Raw genomic sequence first — 21608 nt, 5'->3', positions numbered from 1 at the left:
ATTACTTCACTTCAGGCCTAAGTTTATTCTTGTCTGGGTAAATGTCTACACAACTGTCAAATCAGGGCAACCTGTGTCAGGAGGTTTTGTCCTGGTCTCTTAATAGCCATATGCTACAACAAGGAGAGTAAAACATAAAAGGTACCTCAACACCCTTGAGGTACCTGTCCAGAGCAGAAGCAAGTGGAGTATTTTGTCCTGAGGCAGCTACTGCATCCTAGTTAGTTAACAAGGAAGGTGTGTGACTCAAGTGTCTCTGTGCCTGTATTCTTATTTGAACTTCTATTTGAAGAGGATGTTAATTGTGAACTACCAAATGTCACAATATTTTATAAAATAGATTTTCATTGATTCTATTTCCTTAACAATAAATTCTAACAAAACAAGGACAGCAGTGTAATAGTAATGAATTTGAAAACTATTTAATCCAGTATTCCTACTTGTAGTATAAAATTCGATTGTCTGTATACACAGTACTTTAGATGCACGTAGAACTGATTTGATTTATAAATATCAAACTCAGATTTAGTTGAAGTTCCTCAAATGATAATTTAGCTAACCTTTCCTGAGCAGAAAAAATTTAGGTGACCTGAGACTTCATTTAACTATGCTCACCAAATAAGGTTTGCATTTAAATGTCTAAAATATATATAGGTCAAATACAAAATAGCAGAAATGACTGAGAATGAACTCTCTCATTAAGATGGGCAAAACAATAAACAGAGAAGAAATCCAGCAGCACTACTCACATAGTAGTCCTTCAGTAACTCTGCTAATAATAGTTATCCGTTTAACTCTAACCAAATATCCTTTTATTTCACTGTCTCTACTCTCTCTTTTTATTTTTTTTTTTTTTTTTGTTTTGTGGGGGTGGGGGGAAGGATTGGTTGGGGATTTTTGATTTTTTGTTTTCTCTTTCAATCTGTCAAAAGCCAGTTCATCATATTGAACAGTAAAAAAATACTAGAGTCTCTGGGGTTGTCCTTCTGAGAAGCTGACAGCTACAATAGACTTTGGTTCTGTGAAGACAAAAAAGCAACTGTTCTGCTTTTGTGGAACCAAGTACTATCTCCAGAAAACTCTTCTTAAATGTACATGAGCCCTTCTCTCTGACTCCAAAATGTACAATGGCTGCATTTTACAAAAATGGAGATAACTTCCTTCTGAACTCTGACTAGAGATAGCCTGTCACCAACATGATCACTGACATCTGGGTAGGCACAGTCTGGTGTGAGAGCTGAGGGCTGGGAGAGTGTCTGCCTCATCCCTTCATCCCCTCTTCACCCTCTGGTCCCCCTGTGCCAGAGTGCAGGGCTAGGTGCCTTGGACTCAGCACTTTATAATGCACAAACAAACATCTTGCAAAGCAGGAAGACCCCTGCAGCCGAGAGGTAGATCAAGGGTGTTTGAACTCCTTCTCAGGCACCTGCATGAGGTGCCTCCTTCTACTGTGGCCAAGGATGGCAAAGAATTTTCGGAGACAGTTGTCCACTTCAGCTTTTTTTCAGGAAGTGGCTGCTTCAGAAGTAATAGTAATAGTTGCCTGGGAAATATGGGTATAGTTCTCCCTTGAGGCTTGCACTGGTGTAGATTTACCTCTCAACATTTTCCAGAAGTGTCTTTGCTAGCAGGCAATAAAGCAGTCAGACATGCAGCCTCTACCCCTTTTACTGAAGTTAATTCTGAGCTCAGCCCAGGATGTGTGCTCATGTTTCCAGACAGACAGGCAAAGATGCATCTTGTCTGTGGCCTAATGTCTGGGGCACTTAGCTAGGAGGAGTTCTGAGTTGGCTCTTTTGGACCAACTACCCATGCAATTTACATTTGGTAAGTTGGTTGTGCATTAAAAAAAAATTCACGTAGCAATTTAGTTAAATAGTTTAATTTCAAGTAGAAATAATTAAATTGAAAATACTTTATTGCCTCTTACTGTTGTATCAGAGAGGGTTAATAGTAGGGTAGAATACTTTGCTCTGAGACAGGGCTGCTTCTAGACCTGATTCCTATTCTAAACTTTTGTGCAACTTGGTGTAATGAAACCTAAGTGACAGGTAATTTTAGTCTCATTGTGGGTTAGGCAGTATTGAAGTCTGGGCTTCCTGGATTGTTTTCCTGATTTTAATGTGCCCAAATTCTGCCTACGCACTATCTGGTGCCAGAATCGATCATTTCAAGGTACATTAAGGTGCAATTTCAGGTGAGTGATTGGGACCACCTGCCTGCTATTCAGGATGCCCAGCCATGAGCTCCCATTAAAATCAAAGGAGAGTAGTCATTACTTCTGGAATAGGAGAACAAATGTCCTGATAATTATAGCTCTTCCAAGTATTGTGTTATATATCCTGTGGTGCCTTGGAGGTTTTCATGTTGCAGGAAGCTGATGCAGCAAACTTTTTACAGCTGAGGCTGCTCTTATTTCTGTTGCCATCTGTGTACAGTACAGAGAGCTAAACTCCCAGCTAGCTTCAGAAGCTATGAGGGAGGAACAGGATCTTAAACATGGTGTCCTAAGAATGGCATGATGGCATGGTCACTGGAGCCTCTGCAGTCCTCATGCTTCAGGCCACGACACTGAAGTGGCAGAGGGATGGATGGTGATGACGAGTCCTTCAGCTTTTTTCAAGTTTAGCCTTTCAGGTCACATTTAACAGTGATGCAATATGATATAATACACAATATAATATAATACACTGCAGTTTTCATATAGCCTAGAGTGTGATATGGGGAGAGAAGTACAGACACCCGTGGTGGCTTTCTCTTCTTGATATTTGTGTGAAAACATGCTTTTTTTGCTTTGTAGAATCATGTCTTCATAGTAGCTGAGATGAGAAAATGTGGCAAATAGGGTACACAGATAGCAGCCACATTGCTTTCAGTGGGATGACATGCATTTCCTCTCTTACAGTTGTAATGTGGCCCATGCTTCTCTAACTATATTTGGAAATAGTCCTGGGTTTAAAAAGAGAAAATGCACCCACCGATAATGTGTACACAAAGGAAGAGAAACTGCTGGAGTGAAATGCCACTTGGAAAGTCAGTTTTTATCATAGGGAAGCATGCCAATTTTTTTTTTTTTTGTTTATCATCTTTACTTGTGAAGTCCAGTGACAAATGCATAAACAACATATATGTATGCATAGCCCACATACTTTTAATCTCTTTGTGGTGTTGAGAAAAATTTGTGGTACTCTAAGGACAAAGTTGAACAATACTCTTTGTACCAAGATAAAATAAAAACTGCATGTCACGACAAAAAGATGGAATTTATGTGAATTTTCTGTAAAATAAAGCTTTTCCCCACTGAAAACATGGATGGAAACATGCCAGGATAATAAGTTTGAGTAGGCTTGAATATTTGCTATCTTTATTAAAAACTCATAGGAAGTTGTCAGTCCTGCAGGAGCTGCTCCTAAGCATTTATTTGCAATCAGTCCTTGTGTTTATAGTAGGTTGTCTGTATTTCCTAAGTCCAGGTGAAGAGCAGTTTATTTGTCTGTTCTGGAAGCCAAGGAGGGCAATACCTGGGCCACAAGTGGAGAAGTTATAAGGAGAAAGACAAGTCTTGTAGAGTAACCAGTGAAGTTGTGGGTAAATTTATTTCAATTTCTTATTCTGCAGCAGTGTCAGAACAACAAAATAGACAGCTCCTAGTTGTGTTATCACAGTCTCTCCAACTTTTCGGTCACAATTCATGTCCTATCATGTTTGGGCTGCTTTTATAGCAGGTTATTGATAACTCCTCAGTGCAGCTTCTTGCATTCCGAGCCGTTGCAAGTGAAAGGCAGTGACTCAGGCTTTCACACACTCGGGCTGGAAACTGACCTATTTCCAGGAAGAAGCAGTCAGCCAACTAAGCCAAGAAAACTTGCTGGAAAGGAGGGGAGGAAGAAGGGTGGGAGGATTGTTACTAAATGGGACATTGTTTCTCCTTTGTTCTGAGTGGTGGATGTGGGGGAGGCTTTCTTGCCTATAATTTATTTCTACTCTAAATATTAAGACTTCTATTAATTGTTAGGTGGTTTGAGATACTGAAGCTGTTGTGAAGAAAAAGTTGGTCTCAAGAGAAAGTAAAACAAGTAGATGATGTAGTAAAATGAAGACTTGCCTTTCTCAAGCTTCTGTAAACATCATGAAATAGCAACAAAGAAACCAAAGTGAGGATCGTACAATGCTTTGACTTTCAGTACAAAAAACAGTGTCTTGCCAATCACTTTCTTTTCTTCTTTGATCCCTGTCAGAGTCTCACATTGTCTCTATTTAGGAGGTTTTTCTCAATAAGAAATCTGTTCAGTTTTAAATAAAATCAGATTAACTGTGATTATAATACTGCTAGTTTAGTATATGAGCTGAAGGTAGCTACATGCCATTACAAGTATCTTCTGATGTGGTTGTGCATATTGACCAAAAAATTATTGCAGAAAAGAGAAAAGTAAAGGAGAAAACTAATGAGAAATTTTTTTCAGTTATGTTGACTGTACTAAGTTAATACACCTTTCCAAAATTAATTATAAGTAGTCCTTTATTTTCCTTGCTTGTAGTCATTCCATGTAGCCATCTCTGAGTATAATAAAGACAGATGAAAAAGGTATTTTATATCTGTGTACATCTGCAGGAAAATCCCAAAAAAATCAAACCAATATAGAATTGATCTTTCTACATGAGAAGAACTTGGTTTGATTTCTTTACCTGTGCATGCACACAAAGCATGTCCCAACACAGTAAAGCAGATCACACTGGAGACTAGTATATTATCAAAAGGAAAAAAGAGTTTCTTTTTTGTGAAGATTTTACTCATTACAGTGAGAGTTGCTGTGAATTCTGAAAGCCACAATGTTGCTTCTGAAAGCCACAATGAAGAACATCCATATTGCAATTCAATAGACTAAAGCAACTGCATGCTGGTGGTTTTTTCTTTATGTATTCACAGTCCTGTCAATAAAGCATTCAAAACACAATGCATTATGAAAGCTGGGTATGTCTTTCTGTAAGAATACTTGACTAATTCTTGTCGTATTATTGCTCTGTTAACATAGGTTCTGAATAATAAGAGAGTAATTTTACTCTTTCACCAAAATGTTGTTCCATTTAAAAAAAAACCAGTAAAGTAAAACTACATATATTTTATATAAAGCAAATACTACTTGACTACCCTCTTTCATAACTTTATTGCTTCCCCTTCCGGCCTTCATTCCAGCTCCTGCATAATATTTCAAGGACAGTAGGTGATTATAATGCGAAGGCTGTCTGTAGGTGCCTGTACTCCCTCACTGACTTCGGAATCTCTGAGCCAACTTCAGTGAACTTTTGCACAGGGATGAAAAAAAAATAACCAGCTGGGTATCAGAGTGAGACAAAAGTGCTTTTTCAAGTTCCCTGACAGCTAAAAAATCCAGTATGGCCTTGCACAATAGAAAATAGCAGAAAATCTACCCCAAAGAGAACCCTTAGAAATATTTCAGTCATGGAGAAAGCTTGAATCAGAGTGTGCATCCAGTGTGAGATGAAGTCAGTGGAAAACAACAGCTACAAGTTCTCTCATCCCTCCCACCCCTTTCTTTTCTCTGCCCTCAGCAGGGTCTGACAGGCTTCAGGGCCCTGCTGATGTGTATTCTTTGGAGGTAGAAATCTTTCAGACCAAGGGAAAAATGTCTTCATGGAATTTGTAGTGGCTCTCTTGGAGCAGTACAACATAAAGGGGAAAGCAAAGCCCTCTTCTGGATTGAATAGACATTTTAATAAATGCTAGACTGAGCAATTAAGACAATGTCAGCTGGACAAATCCTAGTGGCTGCCAATCTAAGAAACTACCTTAGAAAGCAGACAATAATCCAGTGGGCTTTTCTTGATTCATTTTCCCCCCCAAAACAATTATAGACTAAAAACCACAGTACATTGTGTTAGCATAATGCCAGGTCGTGGGCTTGCTTTTCTTTAGTGATGACATCCTTATCCCTTCCACCCCCAAATCCATCAGCCTGCTGCTGACTTTGAGTTTGGGTTTCTGGGGGTCAGCTGCCCTGCTGGAGCTGGCACAAGGGGCAGTGGTCAGAGCAGTGGCTGTGCTAACAAGTGGAGGGGAGCTGCCAAGGATGCTCTCCTGGCATCGTGACTGACCCAAATGCTCACTCACAAAGGGTTGCTTAGCTGGATTACATAACAAACTTTTTCTGGTTTATAGCTAATAGTTGTTCAAAGAAGTGAACACCATACCATTAAGGAAAAAAAGGCAAAGTTTCCTACTGGCAAGGTTAATATTAGATACATTTAAAACTAATACTTAGTGTGTGGTGGACCCTTACAGACTCAGACGTCAAAGTCCCTTGTCTCTTCTTTTGTGTTGATACTGTCATTGCTAGCCCTGTTTGATGGAAAGCTATAAATAACAACAGCAGTGAATGCCTCTGTTTGACTGGATACTTTAATAAGAGGTGAGACTTGGCATAACTGAGTCTGTGTAATTATGGCATTTTGTAATATATTGCCATCTTAAACAGAAATGTCACCTTTGCAATGTAGTAAAATGTGATTGAAAAGTCAATCTTACTATTTAGAGTGAAAACAAAATGACACATTTATTATGACACAATACAAAATAAAGACTAATAATATGTCCAATATATTTTATTAGAGTTTTATAAACTTATTTCACCAAATGAAATAATCAAATACATAAAAGTCTGATTTTATATTTTTCGTTCAGTTGTATTTGTTTCTATGCTGGTTAGTCTGAATAAGAGGTTTCAATCAGACAACTAGTATAATCCTGACATTAAAGAATTGATTACCAATTTCTGCTTGGTCACTTTAAGCTGTGAGCTTTGCTTACAAAATCAAGATAATTGTGAATTGGGTGTACCTAATATGAGCTTTTACTTCATTAAAACTTGCTTCAGCTTGTACTGCAAACAGAATGAAGCAAAAGAAGGCGTAAGAGCTATCATTAGACATGTCATTTATAGTTACAGAAGAATTCCCACACGTTGAGGCTTAAAGGTACCTAGTCATAACACGTATTATTTTTTGTCCTGCTAGGAGGAAAAAAAAAAAATCCTGGTGTTAAAGTATAAAATCAGCTATAAACCTACACTGCAGCTCCCATGGCTCATGCTGCAATAATGCAGATGTTGAAATATGGGAATTCCCAGGAAAAAACATACCATGCAAAAAGATACTGGAGTTTATTAGAAAGCTTATAGCTGCTTTTATCCCATTAGTATTTTTTTTTTCTCGTATTTCCTTGTCTGAAGCTTGATGTTGGGAGTACTCTGCTTAGTGAAGGTGCTCTCTTTAAAATGAACTGCCCAACCGTCCTTCCCAGCAGAGAGGAACTGCTGCTTTTGAAGTCTGCAGAGGGGCTTTCAGATGCTTTAGGCTTGTATCTGGCTTCCTTTGTTCCACACAGTCTGTTTACTTGACTGTAAATAAAGCACCATTTACAGACAGAAGTTAGGAAGTGGATTTTTACTTGCCCGACTAATCTCTCATCATGATCATTAGGTCACAAAGTAGAAGTCTGTCACCAAAAGCTATTAAAATCCAGATAGTGAATTAGTTTTCTTTATTTCAATATTCTTAAATTATCAAAGTTCAGTGCCTGAAGGCAACAACAGAGTCATTCCAGCCTAGCATATACAGTACTTTGACCCTAGATACTCCAATGATTGGCACCCTTTTAATGCATAAAAGACCCTCTTATTTTGCACAGGATTAAAATAGGTTTAAAAAACTTAGAATTTTCTCTTTTTTTGGCTGCAAATGCTTGAGTTTCTTTTTATGGTTACTATATTAAGATAGATGTACAAAATGGATAAAAGATGTTCTTACAGTGTAAGTACCATATAAGACAGAGGAAAAAGGCAGAAAAAATGCCTGCTATATTATTGCCAGTATATACTTGCTAGGCCCAAACCAACTATGATTTGTATGGAGTAGATCTGAAAAAACAGCTAATGATAATAAAAAAGTGGAATTTAAAATGTGACTGAAATATGCTGAAGTAAGGTTCACTTGATAATGGTTGTGCTGAATCAGACTGTGTTTGCCAGCATTTCTACTTTGGTTTTTGCAAAGCAGTTTTGATTCAGAGGCAAAGCTGAATCCATAAGAGTATTGCAGAAGAGTGTGTCTTCAAAGGCTGGGTTTTATGATTCCTTTCGTTTGTTCTTCTCTTTTCACTCTCCATGACTGGTTGACTGTCAAGAAAGTGAACATGATAAAGGCAGCTTTGAAGAGACCTGTGATCTGACAGACATTTCTCCATTATTCCAGCTGGATATTTTTGCTCTCAAAAGTAGTGCTCCAGTGCTGCAGTTAGTGCAAATGTTGAAAAATAATAAAATCAATCCTCCGTGGTAAATGGGAAGGATGGGTGGAATGATTCAGTGAGCAGAAGGGGTGGGTTGCTGGGAAGAGAAAAAGGAAATTGCTTCTGTAAGCTGTGGGGAAGCCCAGGGGAACTACAAGGAGCTGAAGCTTCCCAGTGCAGGGACAGGCAATGTCCGTGCTCCTTGGAATATGCTCCCCATCTTGGAGAAACCAGGACCACAAAGAGTGGCCCTGGGTGGTCCAGGGATGGATGCTGCACACAGGTGGGAGGACAAGGGAGGAGATGAACAGGCAACACATGACCTAGCATATATTGTCTTCACCCCATCTGACATCACAGCACCCCAGGGAATTTGAACCAGCATGGGGATGTTCCTTTGGGCTGCTGGCTATCAAATCTGCTCCCTGTGGTTTTACCCAGTTCTGGAAGAAATTCTTGCCCTGCCTGTGGCATTTAACAAAACCCTCACCTTGGACATGCATTAGAAACATCTTCCATGCATTTGCACTGAAGTCAGCCAATGAAATCAGATGTTCAGTGGTGTTACAATTTGGCTTGCAGTGTGCTTTGCTATTAAGTGTCCAACAGAGTCCAGACAGTCAAGAGTTTTTCTCTAAATGTCATCAGATTTTGGGTCAGACTGAAACTGTTTATCATTCTGGGTTCCTTCTGCTTCTTCATTCGAAAGCCAGGGTTTTGTTTTCATGTACAACATACAGTGTAGAATGTTCTTTTTCCATTATTTACATGCACGATGGCACTGTGGTGTAGTCTCCTGTGGCCTCTTGACAATGGGACATTGCTAAATTGTGCTTGATTTCTGACTGAGGCTAATACAATTTAACAACACATACAAGAAAACTCCCATGATGTGACATGAAAAATGTTTTTCATAAAATACAAGTAGATTAGATCACAAAAGAATTACTAGCAATTGTCAATTTCTATCTCAATACACCTTTTCCCTCTCCTCAAAACCCAGACATAAACTATGATTATATGAGGCTGTGTTTAGTGTCAAAGGGATTGCAAAACACAGAGTAATGAGTCTGTACACATTCTCTTCTCCAGTCTTAAATGGTGTGACTCAGGAAATATATTTATCTCTAAGGATGTTTCTCAAGGAATTATACTTTTAGCAGTGGGTGACCTCTTGCTTTCCAGAGGCTGCCTGGAGATAGTGGTTGTTTGAGATAACTAATATATCATTTCCTGTTTTGAATTTGTGGTAAAAAAGTGGTAATAATTTTAGAGTTGTATTTAGTCTTCTGCTAGTGATGTTTCTGTTTTGAATTCTATGGGTGATGGTACAAAATAAATTGACACTTTTTACAGGTTGTGAACTTTGTAAAGCTGTAAAAAGCTGATTTTAAAATTTTCATTATGATGGTATTATCATTATTACTATTACAATTAAGCTACTGTGATGGGATGTTTTATGTTGCTATAAACCCTGCTAGCCTCCCTTCCAAAGCTGCTCCTGGGACCTGGAGGAGAGTGATACCAAGAGCAAAGTCTCTACCCATCAAAACTAGAGAAATCGTTAGAACTTCAGCTTATATTTTTAAGATGCCATCTCTCCTTAAAGGGTTCCTGTTATAAGGGATTATTGAAAAGGCTGCTGCTTTACTACACAATGACTCATACTAAATAGCTGTGGTGAGGCATATTTGTGTGTAGAGCAGATAAAACTCATTCTGTCTGGGCACACAGGAAGGGAGGGGAAACATGAGGGATGTTGTTTAACCCATGAACAACTCTGTGAACCCGCCTCATCCAGGAACCTCAGGGAGCAGCTGCACAGTACAACCACAGGTCATGATTTCTTCCTTCGCTGCCATTTTTGGAGGGTTTCCAGGAGCTCTAAGGTGTTCCTCATCTAGGCTGTAGCTTGTTCCTGGGATCAAGTCTCTGTCCTTCTACCTCCACATGGGGGAAGGAGTTATCTACTCACAGCAGAGTCCCCCAGGGGAGTCTGAGGGACTCTTTTTCCTGCAGTCTCCCAAGTGGATGTTCTCCTAGATATCCTCCTACAGGTCTTGATCAGAAAGAAGTCAGGCTCTTTATGAATGAGGTGTGGGCCCTCATGTCCTACAAAATCAGTTGGTCCCAGTTCCACATTGCTGGTTCCCTCCAAAATGGCATGGAAGGGCACACCATTATTCCTAGGCACATAAGTGCCTTAGCAAAAGCAATTAATAACAAAACCACAGCTAAGTAGAGTTTTAATGTTAAGTGTCACGATTTATTAATGCTGTTCTACCTTGCATGTTTGTATTTCTGTTTTCCTGTTTGGACAACTGTTCAGACTGTTTTTACTGAAAACAAAGGCTTCTAGTGTGATAATGAAATGACTAAAATATTTAGGTTTTCTGATGCAGCAGATAATCTCATTTTTATTCCAGTGCTGCAAACTAAAGTACAAGCAGTATTAGTAAGTACAGTTAGGGCATTTTGTCTGAGCACGGAAATTTGACGTAAAGAAAGTTGCATCCAGCTGGTGGATGGTCACAAATGGTGTTCTCTAAGGCTCAGTTTTGCTTGGTGTGTCCATTGACCTGTGTGAAGGAATCGAATGCATGCTCAGTCAGTTTGCAGGTGACACCAAGCTGGGTGGGAGTGTTATCTGCTGCAGATGATCTGGACAGGCTGGATCATGGGCTGAAGCCAGTGGCATGAGGTCCATCAAGCCCAGGTGCTGGGTCCTGCCCTCGGGCCACAACAACCCCAGGCAGTGCCACAGGCTGGGGCAGAGTGGCTGGAAAGCTGCCCTGTGGCTGGAAAAGGACCTGGGAGTGCTGGTGACAGCAGCTGAACATGAGCCAGGGTGTGCCCAGGTGGCCAAGAAGGCCAATGGCATCCTGGCCTGGATCAGCAATGGTGTGGCCAGCAGGAGCAGGGCAGGGATTGTCCCCCTGGGCACTGGTGAGGCCACACCTCAAGTGCTGTGTCCAGCTCTGGGCTCCTCACTGCAAGAAAGACATTGAGGTGCTGCAGTGAGTCCAGAGAAGGGCAATGGAGCTGGGGAAGGGTCTGGAGCACAAGTGCTGTGAGGAGCTGCTGAGGGAGCTGGGGGTATTTAGCCTGGAGAAAAGGAGGCTCAGAGTGACTTCATCACTCTCTACAACTGCCTGAAAGGAGGCTGTGGCCAGGTGGGGTTGATCTCTTCTCCCAGGTAACAAGTGACAGCACAAGCAGAAATGATCTCAAGTTGTACAAGGGAAGGTTTAAACTGGACATTAGGAAAAAGTTCTTCCTGGAAAAAGTTGTCAAATATTGGAACACGCTGCCCAGGGAAGTGGTGGAATCATCATCCTTGCAAGTATTTAAAAGACATGTAGATGTGGCACTTGGGGCCATGGTTCACTGGTGGATTTGGCAGTGGTGGGTTAAGGTTTTTTCAGCTTAAAAGATTCTATTATTCTAATGTAGCTCAGCAGGCTGTTGATGTGTTTGCTGTGCCATAAGCTTAATTTATGCCTTAAGGTAAAAGAGGATAACAAACCTCTGAATCACACCTTTTGCCTCCATTCAGCTAAAACTTTCCCATTAGTAACTCTGCAACTTTTGTTAAGGCAAAGAGTGAATGAGTCATTGATCTCTGCCCACAGTATTAAAACACACATAAAGAGTGCTAGAGAGGCATTTCACATGGGCAGGGTACTGTAGTGAAAACACTGTTTTTTCAAGCGTGTGTCAAGGGCTATATTTATTTTCTTCTGTTGGGGGAGCTGGTGCAGATGAAGAGCCTTTTTCACGGGGATCAAAATTCTTCTTTAATTGCTTCTGTGATAATCATAATCTTTCTGTTAACAGGCATCCTTCATAATTGCTGTGAAGCCTACAATGTTGGGCTCCTGGAAGCAAAAATATTTTCTGGTCCACCAAGAGAGCAGTTTGGATATGCAATTCAGCAGTTTATAAATGAACAAGGCAAATGGTAAGCAGCTTGAATGGCTTGGTTTATGTCCACCCATAAGGTTAAGTAAAATCTGTTGCAACTCTTAATATTTCTTTTATAATTGTGCACTTCATTTAGATGCATTCCAGCTAATTCATTTGTATTAGGGCTATGTTTTTACAAACAAATACTTAATGTTATTAAACCAAAAGTTGATATATACTAAAGACATATGCGTGTGATAGTTCAGGCTTTTTTCCTTAACACCATGTGACCTGAGATCTTTCTTTTGGTATTCTTTTACTTTTATTTCCAATACACTAATTTCCTCAGGCTTACAATTTCTGTAGAATTTTAAATCTCATTTCATTCCTTTGTGTACCCCGAGCATCCTTGTTACACTTCGCATATATGTGGGATATTTTTCCATTTTAACATTGTTGTTAAAACAAATTATTAGGGCTAGGGAGTTCTAATTACTAATATTAAAATAAAATTGAATTAAATCTATATAACTTTGTGTTTGGTACAGTATTAACTGTTTGATTCTCAAGGGACAATGTCTTTGGATGTATGTAATAATACAATCCAGCAAAGTCTTGTGTCTGGTACATCTCTTCAGCCATAAAATTTGACCTAAAATCCACTGTTGCCACAACATTGGGCTTGATGAGCAATTAGTAAAATATTTTTTTCTAGTAATGTTGGTTTAAAAAAGAACTTTAACATATTACAAGGACTAAGCACATTTAGCGGAAGACCCATTGTTTCCTCTTCTGCAGCCTTAGCAGCCACAAAGCTTAAGGTGTCCTAATGTGTGAGGACTGAATGTCTGTGAAAGTAGTTGAGAACGACTGAACTCTTAAGTGGTTACTTGTGTATACATGGGTTTAAGTCTACAGCAGAAAGCCACACCAGATACTATGTATTATGGCACGCTGAGACACTTCAGACCTGTCATCCTCTGTGGACGGGAACCGTGTCAGAACCCAAATAGCCAGAAACTGGCAGCTTTGCTTCAGTGACAACAGACAGGTACTCAGTAACTGCACTTTTCTCAGTAAAAAGAAAGTAAGAGATCAGAGCCTGAAATCTATGGAAAGGCACATGAAAATGTACTCCACACTTAAAAGCTTGGAAAAGCAGTACAAACTTACTGAGGGAGATGAGAAATTGATGCAAGCGCTGGCCGGAGGCGCAGAGCTGCAATCAGCTGCACACGCAGACCTGTGACCCCTGAGATCACAGCCATGTTTACCTCCAGGGACCAGGAGACAAAGTAAGGGGAGAGCAGAGCTGTATCCTCGGTATTAAAACCTTGACATTTCCTCTCCCTCAGCTGGGTAGGCTTCCAACCTACTCCCACCCCTCATCTAATGCTGTGGTGGCTTCTCACTGCTTTTCTGCCTGCTTTAATTATGTGTTTAGTCACCCATAGATCAGAGATCTCTTTGGAAAAAAAAAAAAAACAACTTCTGTGTAAAGCCACTGAAGGAGAACAAGAATGTGTGCCTGTAGTGAATTGAATGCTTTTACCTCATACTTGGAGAAATTGCCTTGTGTTTCATATTTCTTGTGATCTTTTCTGTAACCATGCAGCAGAAGCAATAGGTGCCTGACCCATCCAAGCTATTCATATTTCCCTCTTTTATTTTTGCTTCTGAAGTTTGCTTCCACTACCACTTTGTTGGATAATGTGTGCTGGATTGCAGGGTAAAAAAAAGTAACTTTGGTTTAACTTTTCTGTGTTGCAGAATCATAGAATAATTTCAGTTGGAAAAGCCCTTTATGGCCATGGAGTCCAACCACTCTTCTCTTAAATATATGAATATTTTAAATCTGGTAAACATTTCTGTATATAGGCACTTCACCAGTAGTTCTTTCACTGCATGGTGTCTGACCTAGCTCCAAAAGTCAGGGAAGTTTTATCAGCTCGTGTTCAAGTAACTGGGATTTGTTAGAGACTCTTCAGTGAAGAAAATATCTTTTCAATCTCCTGCTCAAAAAATCATTAGGCAAGCTTAAAAAAAAGTGAGTCATGTTCTACTCTCTTGTTGTCTTAATTTCTAGGCTATTTTCTTTTTCTTGGGACAACTGAACTTTTTTCTTTATGCGTTATTAAAAACAAACAAACAAAAAACCCAACCAAAACCCAAAACAAAAAAACCAAACAAACAACCAGACAAAAAGTCCCAGAAAAACAATCAAACAAACAAATTAAAAAAAAAAAAAAAGCCAGCAAATCCCTAACCCAAACAGAACACTGTTTTAAGTTGCTCAGAAGAGTTGTTTTCTCCTATAGATAATGTAGAGGCTGTAGTCCTTGCACAGAGTTCTTGTTGATGTGGCTGAGCTGGGAACAAGGTAAACAGTCTGAGATAAGATTGGGGTGATACTTTCTGTCCAAGAGGAGCATTTATCATCATATGCTTTTGTGAAGAGATTGTCACTGTGCAGCAAGAATGTGATGTATTAGGAGACTCTGCCCAGGCACAGAGAGAGGGATTTCTCACTGCATCAAGTGCTGCTGGGGTGACATCTCTCCCCAGGAGATATTACCCAGAATCTGAGTTTCACCAGAAATTCTATCACGTCCTAGACTTTGCTGAATAAATTCAAAGGGTTCTGTATGAAACACAGATTGAAAAACCTTCCTGTACTCTCTCAAAAAGTAGAAAGGAGAGATACAGGAATAAAGCAGATGCTAGTTATATTATTCAGATGTATTTCTGGAGGGTGCCTCTCCTGAGGCAGTAAGAACTACAGAAATGATAACAAGAGAATTTTTGCAGAATTGATATTGGTTTTCACTTTTGCTTGGAAATGAGTTCAGAGAAAAGAGGGAAGGCAGTGCAAACAGGAATGCAGGACTATTGAAGAGTCTGGTACATGACAGACAAACCAACAAGGAAGACTTTTTTGTATAGAGACAGATGATCCAGGATAATTGGGCACTGCTGTGCATTGATGAGCATTGATGGCATGTGATGCTCATAAATAAGGACAAACTTGCAAGTCAAGCACAGCTCAAGCTTGTCACAGTGTCTGGTGGGAATTTTAAAACAGGAGGTCTTTAATGAACTCAAGGAAAATTATGAATACCAACAAAACTCATCAATTAGAAAAGTTTAAGCAGTTCACCACACAAGTAATTAGCCACCACAGAAACATCATTCAGTTTACTCTCTGGTTCACCCTGTCAGGAGGTCATCTGCATTTGAATCATAAATTGAGACTAAAGTTTCTGTTATTTTATAAACATAATCGTTTAGAAAGACAGATTGTACCCTGTCAAGTTCCTCTTGAATGTGCATTCCCTGAGCAGCAGCTGACAGTACATTCTGCAGAGATAATAGTACTTAGTCCATGCTGGGAGTTGGTTTTATATCTGTCTTAGGTGAGGAGGATGGAAATAGTTGTAGGTAGCTCTTAAAATGCTTTTTCCTACCCACATGTGTCTTCAGACACATGCTCAGCTATGTCTTTGTGCTTATTTTGTTTTTGAATTTATATTGTGGGATTTTTCTGCCTTAAAATATTTTGTTTCATTTCCCATGTCATTAATGACACCTTATATACAGTGCACTTACTGATGCATCACATAATTATTGCACTACCAAAAATAGTTTTTAAAATCATTGCATACTGCTCACTGGTCACCAAAACCAGTGGCCTTTCTCCTGAGGTTCTGTGCTACCTCTTTAGACCAATAAGATGTTTTGCCAAAAAGACACATTTCTGTATGAACTTGTATAGAAATGAGTACATTTTCAAAGTGTTCTGATTTTAATGAGGAAGGCCTTTTCTTGTGTGGAGGGTAATTTTTAATTTTTTTTTTTCAAACAGAAGCTGCCATTGTTACAGCTCTGTCTTTTCAGTGCCAGTACCACTGCTAATGCTGAGTACCCAGCTTTTGTTTTCCCTGGCTGCATGCACCAGTTTGCCATTTTTCTGCTTGCAGAGGCTTTGGCTGCTTTTTTCTAGGATTTACGAGTTTGTCAGTCAAATTCCCTTGCCATAAGTTGATATAGTTTTTAAATTTTTGAGTCTTGTTTAAAGGATCAAAAGTTTTAGATGGTGACAAGTGTTTTAATGTGTTTTAACAGACAAGATCTATAAGAGTGAAGAGTTTTCTGGTCTTCATATCTACACCTCTTCCTGTAATTGTAAGAAAAAAGGCCAGATTATCTAAGAGGTCCTTTCTACTTTTATTTTCCTATTAGCCATCTTCATTTTTACAAAACAAAACAAAAGAAAACATGATAGAGACCAAATGCATAAAAAGAGAGGTAAAAAAAGGAACTAGAAAATATAAAACATGTTCTGACAACAGCTGGGAATTCAGCCCTTTGCTATGAATTCTGATTTTGCTTTCTGCTGCATCACAGTTTGCTGGTTACTAGCTTTGTCATGGTGTAATTTCCCAGAAATAATTCCTGTTGCACTTTGATCTACCACTCCTGCAGCTTGTGTGGTAAGGCATTGTTGCTGAACTTCATTTGACTTCCTAGTGCCATTGCTTTGTATACAGTGTTGGAGACTGATTAGGGAGATGAATAATAAATCAGTAGCAATATTGCACTATACTCACTATAGGATTGTGTAAAGATGGTCTGCAAAGGCACATAAGGAAGTTTTGTAAATATAAATATTTAACTCATGTCTGAAAAATACCCTTAATTAATACATTACACATGATACAGTTTATTTGGAAACAAGCATTCTCAAGTATTTTAGTACTAACTTCTTGCATTCTTTCCTTATATATTATATTTCACTTTGCCTCGTGCATCCTGTTTAATTACAGTAAAAATAAATTTTGTAGTTAGCAGGCTGCTTGCCAGCTACTCCCTTGCTGTCTTCACTTCTGATGCTTCAGAATGATACACATGCATTTCCCCAGAACAGGGTTGTGCAACTCCTTACTGTATGGTTTATGTTAATTTTGAAAGGCAAGTAGGACTTTCTGATTTCTAATGTAGATTAAGGCTGGTATTAAACTTAAGTTAGGCAAAGAATACAAGAGAAACAGAAATTACATTATTTCCTAGCCTTTAACATTGGCAATTAAAAGCAGAGGGCTGAGCTTGGCATAAGTCAGTTATAATTTTTTCTCAGGCATGTATTGATGACAGGTTAGACCAGTTAAGTCAAATAGTGGAACAGGTGTAATAGCTCTGGTAATTTCTGAAAATCACAGTCAGTAATAGTCAGTTCTAAGTGTTGAATTCTGGGTATGAGTGGCATTTTGTGGCCTACCACATACGTATGACATCGAGATTCACAGACCCTGCAAATCTGCAAGGAATACAGAAAAATAAGTTAACAACTCCCAGTAACCTATGAGAAGTGCAAGATAAATGAAAGACAAAATTAAGTAGCCTTGGGAATACTTGGCATAGATTTAAATTTGGGTTTAAATGAGAAGAGTTCCTCTTGTTTTGTCTTACCTTTTTCTGTCTGTACCATGCAAGAGCTCCAAGGCTAGTCTCAGGGATAGCAAAAGCAAAATTATCTTGTGAATATCAAGTTTGAGAAGTGATTGTTCCTTTGCATAAGCAGATGTCTGGATTGCAGTTAATGTTGAAGGTAGGGAGAACAGGGGTCAATGAAACCCATGGAATGCACAAAAGTATGCATGCTGAAAGGGAGAGAATGGCTTTTAGCAAATGCTGTGAATGATGTTTGTCTCTAGTTTATGTCAGCAGCAGGGGTGGAGCTTAGAGATAGCTTGGAGTGAGGCCTGGATTTGTGGAGTGCTCAAGTGTGCTTCTGCTCCTCTTCTCCTCCTCAGGTTCTCACTCTGCTCATGAGTGAAACTGCTCTGGGCTCTCAGGAAAACCTGTGGCTGCAGAGCAGTGCCAGCACAATGCAGAGATTCACAGTGAGTTTCAGGACCAGATGGGAGTGGTTGCAGGGGGTATTTACAAGATACAAGGTCATTCTCTGAACAGTAGCTGTCATCCTACAAAGACTCTGAAATATGTTTGCCTTCTGGGAAACTTAGAAAAAACATACAAGTGTTTATAAATATACACAGTGCAATGTTCAGCATGACAGTTAATGCTGGAAAGCTGTTCCAGTTTCAGATGTTGCACATGCAGTATTGTCATCCATTTTAAAACTGTTTCCACTCTGCACAAAAACTCTTAATCCCTTTTCTCCCATCAGCCCTTTTAGCATTTTATAACTGTACCTAACTCTGTAGTACCTAGCAAGGTGTGAGCATGTAACACCATGGCTTCCTCCTGTTCTGCGTCCTTCTTCCTCCCACTATTAACCAGCTCCAGCCCTCTGCTTCACTGCAAGTATTTGCAGATTATGTTATCTGTTGGCACATGACCAATGGAGTAGTTCTGTTCTATGTAGTAGTTCTATGAGCTCTGTTTATTTGGTCCTGAGCTGTGGCAGTTCTGGTTTACACTCTGCTGAAAAGGCTCAGAAAGTCTCATAAAATAACAAGAAAATCAGAGGCCTCCTCACAGCTACTGTAACGTACATCATTTTGATAGAGTGGTATTTATATGAACCTAAGTCACATATTTAGAGACAATGGAAGTACACGAAGTCCTTTTCTCGCTGCCTGCATAATCACCATTTTCCAACAAGGTAACTGAGAAGGAGTTAGGCATTCTTAAAATATCCAGACACACAGGAAGGGGAATCGGAAACCAAACCCTCAGCTGAACCAGTAAAATGATGTTATTTGTGTTTAATTAAGGTGAAATAAACTAAAAAATTAAAATACAGTTAGCAATACTTTCTCTGAGCAAACTAGCATCTAAAACTCTTTTTTGTCATAATTGCTTTATTCAAACTAATAATAACATCACAGCAGTAAAATTAGAGGACCCCTAGGAAGTTAATATTATATATAGCAATTGCTTTGAAATATAATAATATCACTGTTTTTTTTATAGTGCAAGGTATATTTGTTTTAGCTACCTATACAATTATAGAGAATAACAATTTTGCTTTAAACAATCTATTGACCAGCTAAAAAATGATGGTCTATAATGGAACTCAATACCCTATATTTGGCCTCCAACTCTTGTCCTCTTACAGTCTCCAACATGCATTAATTACTACCATGGATTGCTCTGTTTGAAAAGTCATATTGCTGCTGGACAAAATACCCACAGTCCCTGCTTTTCAATAATCTGTTTTGTTTTTAATAAGCTGTGAGATCATGTTCTGGAGAGTTGTTATGAAAAATAGGTCTTCTTATGCAGTATTCCCAGCAGGTGAATGAAACAGTTTTGTGAAGGCTTTCAGATAAAAATTAAAGGAGTCTTGAGGAGCAGATATTGGAGGAGAAGCCTTATGGCAGATGAAGAAATGAGTCAGAGAACATTAATCACTTTGTATTGCAGGCACAAATTTTCATAAGTATTAACTTTCATGTTCAGGATTAGAGACTTTATGCAGCAGATTGTTACCACCTGCAGTATTTTCTTTCTGACTCAGTGTTATCAAGGTGTGGTAGTGTTCAAGCTCAGACATAAGTACTTGACTATTTCTGAGCAGATCCTGTAGAAAATGTTTCTTATCAGTTGGAAGGATAACCTAAAAGGGATCAGTTAACCATTAACTGATAGGACAGTAAGTCGTATATCTCTTGATCCCCAACATATGTATTTCTAAATTTTTTTGTATCTATCTATCTATCTATATATATATATATTAGTATCTTCACTGTATTTCTTCTGACCTATGACATAGTGTCACATTAAAAACAGTACATGTGTTTGAGGCAGTTGAATACCCAAAGGCTCTCCTGCTCTTTTCCACCAATGCTGCCCCTGGTGAATCCAGTGTATGGACATGGAAGTGAAGCTTGTCCTGGATACCTTGGGTGCTATATCTGGTGAAAGCCTTTTTTACCTGTTATCTGTAGTGTGCCATGCAATGCTACTGGTGGACTTTTCTAGAATCATTAAGAATCTAATGAAGTTTCTGTTCTTTCAGGTTATTGGTTGGTTCACCCTGGAGTGGCTATCCTGCTAACAGAACTGGGGATATATATGCATGTCCTGTTGGTGTGTCCAAAAACACATGTAAAAAATTGAATTTACAAGGTATGTTCTAACTAACAATGTCTTGCTGCAATTGTTCAGTTTCCGCTTGTGTTTGTATGAGGCCAGTCTGCCTTATCGTCTGTGTCTGCAAAATAAGTATAAAGCAGAGTTCAAGTTTGGATACAGTGAAAATATGGGGCAGCAGAGTGTGCTGAGGTGCCTCCTTTATGATTACTAGTGGTGCAGATCATTTCTGTCCCCCCACTGTCCCTTCCAGTTTTTTGTCTAAAGCCTGATACTGGATCAGAGGAGTCTGATGTCCTGAGGAATGCAACAGTAGCTGCTCAGCTGCAGCTGAGCCAGCCAAAAATTGACAGTAGGTAGATCGTTTCTTCCTCTCTTTTGCCTTCATCTCTCTTGACATGAAGAGAGATGATGATTAATTAATGCCTATAGTTAATGGTTAGCAATTTTTTCCAAAGACTGGCTTTTGTTTCTTTTGTCTCCATATTGTATGCAGCCATTTGGAAAGGCACCTTAGAGTCTGAGAAATCAAGTTTTTGAAAAGGAATTTGAGCTTAGTAAATTGCTTCTACACCCTATTTATTATTCTGTCGTTACTTAATCTAATTTTATTTCAGCTTTAATAAATATTCCAAATGTGACTGAAATCAAAGAGGACATGAACCTTGGCTTGACTCTGATACAGAACTCAAAAACTGGAGGATTTTTGGTATGTATCAAGATCATATTCAGTACATACAAAAACTTCTGAGGAGAATGAAGAAACTAGAAGTCTCCACATTTTTTCATAAGTCCAAGCTAAATGTCTTTCATTATGTAGAATGGATTGGTACATTTTTTGCGTATTTTAAAATATTCCATCCCACTGCAATAACCCAGGGCCCAAAATTGATCATGAAATGTATGGTTAAAGCAGGAAAATTGTGAAGTCTCTCCTTCATTGTTTATCCTAATTAACAACTCGGTAATTTAAGTCAGACAATATGGGCAAGAATATTTCCACCATTAAATTCTTTAAGGCATTCTTGTATAGCTTTGATTGTGCTTTCAAAAGACTTTATATTATCCCTCTCCCACCATTCATATTTGCACTGGCACTGTTCTCCTGAGATATTAGAATTTCTAGTCCCATGGGTCTGTGATGTGTTTTACTTGGGTAGTTAGATCAAGGAGGATTTTCTCTGTGTACACTCCATAAACCATATCCTTGGAGACTGTAAAACAGAATTCTTACTCAAAAGGAAGTGAGTGCCTCTTTAATAGGCTTTTCTGTGATCATAACCATGAGCATTGAAACTGTTGCTGTGTAGGTGTATTCCAGTTTGATACAGCCATGTGC

The 21608-nt window shown here is 39.0% G+C and overlaps 1 protein-coding gene across 2 annotated transcripts in view; it reads left to right on the top strand.

Annotated features, from left to right (window-relative positions):
• The window catches only part of ITGA2 (integrin subunit alpha 2), a 67446-nt gene that overhangs the window by 6821 nt on the left and 39017 nt on the right, over window positions 1–21608 (top strand). The window contains exons 2-4 of one of the 2 annotated variants that reach the window (XM_085043527.1): window positions 12143–12266; window positions 20196–20305; window positions 20887–20978. In XM_085043527.1, coding sequence (XP_084899653.1) covers window positions 12143–12266; window positions 20196–20305; window positions 20887–20978 — 326 coding nt within the window. Of the gene's footprint in view, window positions 1–11890; window positions 12267–20195; window positions 20306–20886; window positions 20979–21608 lie in introns of those variants that run through there. The other variant, XM_085043526.1, reaches the window with a different exon arrangement.

The sequence above is a fragment of the Lichenostomus cassidix genome, chromosome Z (assembly GCF_008360975.1).
Source record: "Lichenostomus cassidix isolate B80296 chromosome Z, HeHo_3.0, whole genome shotgun sequence".
NCBI classification, from domain to species: Eukaryota; Metazoa; Chordata; class Aves; order Passeriformes; family Meliphagidae; genus Lichenostomus; species Lichenostomus cassidix.
Note: the sequence above shows the minus strand (reverse complement) of the source record. Positions and strands in the feature narration are given on the sequence as shown.